We start from the raw sequence: 9414 nt of genomic DNA on the forward strand, positions 1-9414 counted from the left end.
ACGGGCCTTGACATGTGCTGGTTTAAGCAGGGGAACCTTCCGTGCCATGCATGATTTCAAACCATGACGTCTTAGTGTATTACCAACAGTAACCTTGGAAACGGTGGTCCCAGCTCTTTTCAGGTCATTGACCAGCTCCTCCCGTGTAGTTCTGGGCTGATTTCTCACCTTTCTTAGGATCATTGAGACCCCACGAGGTGAGATCTTGCATGGAGCCCCAGTCCGAGGGAGATTGACAGTCATGTTTAGCTTCTTCCATTTTCTAATGATTACTCCAACAGTGGACCTTTTTTCACCAAGCTGCTTGGCAATTTCCCCGTAGCCCTTTCCAGCCTTGTGGAGGTGTACAATTTTGTCTCTAGTGTCTTTGGACAGCTCTTTGGTCTTGGCCATGTTAGTAGTTGGATTCTTACTGATTGTATGGGGTGGACAGGTGTCTTTATGCAGCTAACGACCTCAAACAGGTGCATCTAATTTAGGATAATAAATGGAGTGGAGGTGGACATTTTAAAGGCAGACTAACAGGTCTTTGAGGGTCAGAATTCTAGCTGATAGACAGGTGTTCAAATACTTATTTGCAGCTGTATCATACAAATAAATAGTTAAAAAATCATATATTGTGATTTCTGGATTTTTTTTTAGATTATGTCTCTCACAGTGGACATGCACCTACGACGACAATTTCAGACCCCTCCATGATTTCCAAGTGGGAGAACTTGCAAAATAGCAGGGTGTTCAAATACTTATTTTCCTCACTGTATATATATATAAAGCACATTTAAAAAAATATATATATATATATATTTTTGTCCCCTTTTCTCCCAATGTTGGAATGCCCAATTCCCACTCATAGACTGTAAAAAAAGGATGGCCGACGCCCCTTCGCTCTTTTCCATTGGTGAGATCTGAAGCCGCCAGTGTCCCGATATGGTGCTGATATCTTGGGACTTGAGTCTGCGCAGTTGCGATTTCGGGACCAGACCTGCGCAGTAGTGAGCAGGAAGTAAAGCCGCGAAATCAAGGCCCCGCCCTCACTCTCGCTGAATCAATCGCAAGCACACGCCCCTTTTGACTTATGATGGTGTGAAATAATTAATTATAGAAATTTTGATATTAAATTTAAAGCTCCAATCTCCTCAGTCCTCCGAAGATCCTGAAAAAAAAGTCTGTTGGTGCTTCAGTGACTACTTCGCTCAGAGAACCTGTCAATCACAGCTGTCAATCATGATGTCACAGCACCGTTTTTATAGCATCAAATAACTAAAAACAAACTTATTTTGTAAACAAACACTTGAAATGACATCAACGTGATAGAAACGACAGTAAATGACAGAAACTATCTTTGGAAAAAAGATATGTGAAGTGTAATTTAATTGTTTAGTTGGTCTCACGTCCCGTTGAATAACATGGGTAGGCGGGGCTTATGACCTATACTAGGACCAGTCACCGGGGGGCGATCGAGACGTTTTGGCTTCACTTTTGAGGGCTTGTGCAGCACACTTTTTCCCACTTCTTAGTAGGTCCTCGTGGTGGTGCGGTTACTCACCTCAATCTGCTTCTGAGACCGTCAATCCGTGCATCTGATCACGTGACTCGTTGTGCATGACACCGCGGAGACTCACAGCATGTGGAGACTCATGCTACTCTCCACGATCCACACACAACTCACCACACGCCCCATTGAGAGAACCACTAATCACCACCACGAGGAGGTTACCCCATGTGACTCTACCCTCCCTAGCAACCGGGCCAATTTGGTTGCTAAGGAGACCTGACTGGAGTCACTCAGCATGCACTGGATTCAAACTCACGACTCCAGAAAATCACTAGCAGATTCCCAAGTGATCCCCTTCTATACAGCATGCGGATGTCCATGAAGTCAGCGTGCGGACAGGTCGTGTTTTATAACGTGAGAGAGTGGTGTTGGAGATGCCTCAATGTCTCATGTCTCTCTGTCTCTTCAGGAGCACTCACTGGTGCGGGGGATCTCTGGTCAGGGAGGAGTGGGTGCTGACAGACAGACAGTGCTTCTCGTCATGGTAATTACCTCCAGCTTTGCTACACAGTCACCAGTGAACCCTGACCATGCCTTCTGGATTCTTAGGGTCACTGGGTCAACGATCAAGGGGCTTCAGTGATTTGTCTCATGCATGTAACCCAACAAATCAAAGCTGCGGATGTTTTTGGCAGCCCGAAGACGTCCATATATGTACACTTTCCCATTAAATGAAAGTTAATACTTGGAATCCTAAAAACAGGGCAATTGTGTGCTTTTCTTCTCAGCGTGCCTGACCTATCAGAGTACAGAGTTTGGCTCGGGACGGCCCATCTGAACGAATCGGGTGAGAACGACATCAACAGGCAGGAGAGACGAATCTCAAACGTCATCTGTGGCCCCGAAGGCTCCAGTCTCGCCCTGCTGCGACTAACTCAGTAAGATCTGTCAATTAATCAATACTTCTATCAATAATGTTCCCTATAATGCACTGGAAATATTCATATTTTTGTCCAAAAGAGAAAACGACGATAAAACAGAAAGTATCACTTTAACATCCATCGAATAACAGCATCTTTGACATGAACACAGAGTTGTGAGCTTGTGAAAAGAGTTGATTTGATCTACTGTAATTGTACTGTACATGATAATGGATGGCATAGAAAAGAGGTCCAGTCAGTGCCAGTCCTACCCCATTTGGCACCCCAGTCTTGATGGTACAATATGGTAAAACCTTTGTATTTTTGTAATCTATCATGGGATTTACTGTATACGATTCAGTCCACAGACTCAGAAGAGTGATTATTTCATCGGGCATCACTCCAATTTACGAGCCTGGCGCTCGTTGGCTATGTTCACAATGGCATACTTTCCATACAGTATCGTAGTAAGGCATTTAGTACATGTGTAACGGGAGCCAGCTGGTAGATAGCTGTGCAGTGTGTAAACCTCACTCTGCTGACCTCAAGAGGTGCACTAGCGACTGACGCTAGGGGGTGTAGTCTTTAGCCTCCTTGTTAGAGCACCCGCCTCCCACGCCGGAGACCTAGGTTTGAGTCCCATACGGAGCGGGTAGAACAAGAGCGTCACATTGGTGCCGTGACCCGGATGGGAGTGAGGTTTAGGGGGGTGAGTGTAACGGGAGCCAGCTGATAGATAGCTGTACAGTGTGTAAACCTCACTCTCCTGACCTCAAGAGGTGCACTAGCGACTGACGCAAGGGGGTGTAGCCTTTAGCCTCCTTGTTAGAGCACCCGCATCCCACGCCGGAGACCTAGGTTTGAGTCCCGTACGGAGCGGGTAGAACAAGAGCGTCACACATGGTCTATGTTCCGAATCGGTGCCACCCTAGGTGCTCGGCTATGCCACCTAATGGGTTGACCGGTTTAAGGACGTGCTTGTATGCAATTTTTTGACCACTTTGCTATTTTAATAACTTTTTCATTTACTTCGAAGTGTGATTTGAAAGTAGAAATATTTTAGGTTTACGTTTTTACCGTTTTAATAAACTAATTTAAGTTTTAACACAAAATCACAACCTGGTAATGAACATTACTATAACTACGTTTTTGCAATGTGTTTTACGTGCAGTGTTCTACGTTTCGCAACTGCATTTTTTTATTAACTTTCACACAAATCGCGACTACAATGGCTGATTTATGACTTTATAAAAAAAACTTAAATCATGCGCTACTATCGGACATCGGGACACTTATTCCTTAATGCATCGTTTCAAAATCTGACCCACCTACATTTACACACTTATTTCAATGTGTAGTTCCTGTAGCTCAGCTGGTAGAGCATGGCACTAGCAATGGCAAGATCACAGGAACACAAAATGATGTCTCTCCATTTGGATAAAAGCGTCTGCTTGCATACATAAATGTCAATGTGATTAACTTGCACGGTAACTCACCTGATAGGGTGTTGGACTTTGGGCTCTGAAGTACACGGTTCAAAACCAACCAAACACACAAGCTGACACGTGAAACGAGCATCATAGAAGCAACACGGAATGACATGGTTGCTTCAGAAAATGTGCTTTTCATTTCGCATTTTGCTTTTGGACACTAGCGGGTAGGTTTAGGTGTTGGTGTAAGGATGTCTGTTTTGTGTCTTTAGTTAACTATTGGTTAAGTTTAGGTTAAAGTTTTAGGTTAGTGTGACACGTTTTACTCATTCAAACCTCCTAACAAACTTTGTCTGATTACGACACCATTCCACTTGCTTTTGGTACCCCCCACTGGACATTTCACTGGGAAACTGCAGCCAAACGTGTTATATTTCATCCATCCATCCGTCCATCTTCAACGGCTTATCTGAAGTCAGGTCGCGGGGGCAGCTGCTCCAGCAGGGGGCCCCAAACTTCCCTATCCCGAGCCACATTAACCAGCTCTGACTGGGGGACCCCGAGGCGTTCCCAGACCAGTGTGGAGATGTAATCCACCTAATCCTGGGTCTTCCCCGAGGCCTCCTCCCAGCTGGACGTGCCTGAAACACCTCCCTAGGGAGTCGCCCAGGGGGCATCCTTACCAGATGCCCAAACCACCTCAACTGACTCCTTTCGATGCAAAGGAGCAGCGGCTCTACTCCGAGCTCCTCACGGATGACTGAGCTCCTCACCCTATCTCTAAGGGAGAAGCCCGCCACCCTTCTGAGGAAGCCCATTTCGGCCGCTTGTACTCGTGACCTAGTTCTTTCGGTCATGACCCAGCCTTCATGACCATAGGTGAGGGTAGGAACAAAAATTGACCGGTAGATCGAGAGCTTTGCCTTTCCGGCTCAGCTCTCTTTTCGTGACAACGGTGCGATAGAGCAAGTGCAATACCACCCCCGCTGCCCCGCTCACACACAAGTTTTTCAACAATTTGTGCTACAGTAGCTCCTCTGTGGGTTCAGACCAGACGGGCTAGCCTTCGCTCCCCACGTGCATCAATGAGCCTTGGGCAGCCATGACCCTGCTGCCGGATGTCCTTCTTACACACCAACAAGACCTGCAGTTTTGGAGATGCTCTGACCCAGTCGTCTAGCCATCACAATCTGGCCCTGGTCAAAGTCGCTCAGATCCATACGCTCGCCCATTTTACCTGCTTTCAACACATGCTATTCAAGAACTGACTGTTCACTTGCTGACTAATATATCCCACCTGTGCCATTGTAACGAGATCATACATGTTATTCACTTCACCTGTCAGTGCTATTAATGTTGTGGCTGATCAGTGTATATGTCACTATACCATGGTCTATTCGAATACTTGTTTCTGATTGAAGGAAAATAATAATGTCTCTTTCAGTTCTTACCATTTATTGGTTCCTTGCAGTTTATGAAACAACCTCTCTCACTCTTTCACACAGACCGGCACTCCCGAGAGAGCATGTGAGAATTATTCAGCTGCCCGTGGCCGACTGCAGCATTCAGGAGGACACCATATGCTCCGTGTATGGCTGGGGTGAGACCAAAGGTACTATAGGTTTCAGTTCAAAGCTAGCTATCAGAGACTCGTCACCATCTAACAGTTCTACAGACACAAAACATTGCTTCCTGCATAACATTACACCCTCACAATGTCCTTGCTTGGTACCGATAAACCAGCCTTTTGCACATTGAGTTTCAGATTTCGGGTTGGGGGATAGAATATATAAATATCAGCTTTTCTCTTCATTGTATAACAGCTGGTAAAGCTGAAAACAGCTTGCTTCACTATGTGCTTTTGGCGACCTCTTCTGGACATAAATGGAGCTCACACGTGCCCATATGCCCTACAACACGTACTGCTTTGGCCACTGGGGGCAGTGTTTCGAAATTTTGTTCAACGTATACCGATATTGATGAAAGAAAATTCAATCTACTCTTTCCGATTTCACTGTGAGATCAGGCCGGATTCAGGGCACAAATTCACAAAGTTTTTATCACACTACTAGGAGTTCTCCAAAGAGTTCCTGGCTAAGAGTTTTTGTTTAACAGCAATTCACAAAACTTCTAAGAGCAAGTTTTACTAAGGAAGTCTTAATTTAAGAGAAAGGCGGAGTTGACCTTGTTGTTATGGATGATGTCACATTTTATTAGCGCACTCTTTTAAATCTCCCAAAGTGATTGGTAGATCAGAAAATTCCTCATAGCGGAAAATATATATCAAATATAATATATGATGGATAGATAGATAGACATACAGATAGATATATAGACAGACAGACAGATAAATAGATAGACAGACAGACAGACAGACAGATAGATATATAGACAGACAGACAGACAGACAGACAGACAGATAGATAGATAGATAGATAGATAGATAGATAGATAGATAGATAGATAGATAGATAGATAGATAGATAGAAAAGAGACAGACAGACGGATGGAAAAGAGACACAGACAGATAGATAGATAGACAGACAGACAGGTGGACGGGCGTGTGGGCGTACGGGCGAGTGGGCGGACGGATAGATAGATAGATAGACAGACAGACAGACAGATAGATAGATAGATAGATAGATAGATAGATAGATAGATAGATAGATAGATAGATAGATAGAAAAGAGACAGACAGGCGGACGGACGGATGGAAAAGAGACAGACAGACCGACAGACCGACAGATAGATAGACAGACAGACAGACAGACAGACAGACAGATAGACAGATAGATAGAGACAGACAGGCAGACGGACGGATGGAAAAGAGACAGACAGACAGATAAACAGACAGACAGATAGATAGATAGACAGACAGACAGACAGACAGACAGGTAGATATACAGGCAGACAGACAGATAGATAGATAGAAAGAAAAGAGACGGACGGACGGATGTAAAAGAGACACAGACAGGCAGACAGACAGACAGATATAAAGAAAAGAGACGGACGGATGGATGGAAAAGAGAGACAGACAGACAGACAGACCGATAGACAGACAGACAGACAGACAGACCGATAGATAGACAGACAGACAGATAGACAGACAGACCGATAGATAGATAGACAGATAGACAGACAGACAGACAGACAGATAGCTAGCTAGACAGACAGACAGACAGATAGACAGACAGACAGACAGACAGACAGACAGACCGATAGACAGACAGATAGACAGATAGATAGCTAGACAGATAGACAGACAGACAGACCGATAGATAGCTAGACAGACAGACAGACAGACAGACAGATAGATAGACAGACAGACAGACAGACAGACAGATAGATAGACAGACAGACAGACCGATAGATAGACAGACAGATTCTATTTTAATGTTTTAAACATTAACTGTTGTTTCTCTCCAGTGTCTCTCTTCAGCGCTGAAAAATGTACCATGATTTTAAAAATGCAGCTTTTGTTTTAATATACATCAGCGTTGTGATCACTTCACGTGTACGTGATATTGCACAAGAGTGTCATAGTGTCACACACGGGGATTTTGATCAACTGCTACTAGCAGAGATTCTTTAACTGATGATTTCATATAATCTTATAAATAAATATATGTCAATTATAAATGAAATTTATAATAAATGCCATATCTGTCATTGTATGGAATAACAAATAAGCCGTAAGTGTGCGGTATGGTAACAAACATTTGGTACTACTTTTGTTGGATGTGTCCAACATATTTATTGTGCACATGTGGTGATTTGAGTAAATCCACTGTAATACGCCCACAATGTCCAAACGCAATTTGAGAGATTTCACAAGCAAATTAGCACCTGTTATTTGGGATTTGAATCATTTAAAGCTCAAGAGTGGAACATCACCTGCATGTCTTCTCTAATGGTGTCTTCTGTGATTCTCTCAGGCACCGGGCACGAGAAAACACTGAAGAGGGTTCACTTGCCCATAGTAGGCAACGGACGATGCCAACAGCTGCACAAAGGAGCTATTCCATTCAGCACTTCCAAACTGTGTGCTGGAGGAAGGAGGGATGAAGGAGTGTGTGATGTGAGTTTTAGATCATTTACCTCAATTACAGATACATTTTATTTGTGATTTGTTGAACAAATTCCACCGTAGTTTACATTAAAGAGTTGGTTCACCCAAAATGGAACATTTGGTCATAATATACTCACCCTTAGGGCTGGACTGGTAATCTGGCATACCGGGCAATTTCCCAGTGGGCCGACGCACTTTGGGGACTGAGCGTGCCGAAATGGGCCAAATGGGCCGAGATAAGCTTAAATGAGCCGCCGCGTTATGCAGAAAAGGACAGCGAACAAACCCCCGCTCAACAACTTTTGGGCCAGTTGCTATGTAACATCCCGGGCCGATTTCTCGTCCCAGTCCAGCCCTGCTCACCCTCATGTTGTTCTTAACTCATAAGAACAGGCTTTCTTTCTTTCCTGGAACACAAAAAGAGATATTAGGCAGAATGACCGTCTCAGTCACCATTCACTTTCACTGTATGGTAATAAAGATGCAGTGAAAGTGAATGGTGACTTAGATAGTCAGTCCTGTCAAACAGATTTGTTTTCAACAGAAGAAAGAACGAAAGTCATTGGGTTTTAGGGCTTGGTGATATCTTAATTATTCCTGCTGATTTTGCTGGCGATATAAAATGAAGCAATATTATGATGATTATAATGCACTTATTATTTGGCAACAACATTGTAAACTGTCAAAAACACACAAAAATCCATGTGAATATGACAAAGTATAACATATTTAATCATCAAGATGCACATATAGAATATCATCAATATGCTGAAACTTACTCCCATATCATTTTTAAAGCCATATCGCCGTAATGGGTTTAGAACATCATGAGGGTGAGTAACCGGTGACGTTTTGGGGTGAACTATTCCTTTAAACTCTCTGAACTGTCAAGTGTGTTTCTCAGTACTCTGATGTGATTTATGATGTGTTTTTTGTATTGTTTCATGCCCACAGAAAGACTACGGAGGCCCGCTAGTATGCCAAGAGAGTAACAGTAAAGTCATCGTGGGCGTGAGCATAAACGGCCGAGGATGTGGCCGACACAACCGACCTGCCATTTTTGAGAACGTGGCCTTCTATACCGGATGGATCCACAAAGTGTTCAAACATTACCCCAACTCGGAACTAAACTACTGATGCTGAACTCGATCACGTGAGCAGGATGGAAAATCATCAAAATGCGAGAATTCCCATATAAGCCAATATAGCTCGGATTTCAAATAAGTTTCTCTCTGAACAGCTCGTGTTGAAAAAAACAAACAAAAAACGAATATTTAAAACGTTCTCAGCTTGGCTGTGAAACATGTATACAAGAGCTCTGGCTGAAATGGATGCTCTGAAGTCAAGCGATCTCTACACCTAATAATGCCAGAACCGCAGAGCGAGGCGCTGGGAGACCGACTCTCAGCGGGATAAATTTGCAACTAGCCATACGGAAAGATTAAGACCACTGGAGTGAAGTATGGACATGCGTGTGTGCATTCCTCCATGCATTGCCTA

At 43.8% G+C, this 9414-nt stretch overlaps 1 protein-coding gene across 1 annotated transcript in view; it reads left to right on the forward strand.

Annotated features, from left to right (window-relative positions):
- The window catches only part of LOC127622742 (hepatocyte growth factor-like), a 52457-nt gene extending 43406 nt beyond the window's left edge, over positions 1 to 9051 (forward strand). Inside the window, exons 14-18 of the mRNA XM_052096810.1 lie at positions 1965 to 2039; positions 2284 to 2433; positions 5351 to 5457; positions 7781 to 7923; positions 8869 to 9051. Coding sequence (XP_051952770.1) covers positions 1965 to 2039; positions 2284 to 2433; positions 5351 to 5457; positions 7781 to 7923; positions 8869 to 9051 — 658 coding nt within the window. The remainder of the gene's footprint in view (positions 1 to 1964; positions 2040 to 2283; positions 2434 to 5350; positions 5458 to 7780; positions 7924 to 8868) is intronic.
- Positions 9052 to 9414: the final 363 nt, after the last annotated feature.

Source organism: Xyrauchen texanus, chromosome 29 (assembly GCF_025860055.1).
Source record: "Xyrauchen texanus isolate HMW12.3.18 chromosome 29, RBS_HiC_50CHRs, whole genome shotgun sequence".
Taxonomy (NCBI): domain Eukaryota; kingdom Metazoa; phylum Chordata; class Actinopteri; order Cypriniformes; family Catostomidae; genus Xyrauchen; species Xyrauchen texanus.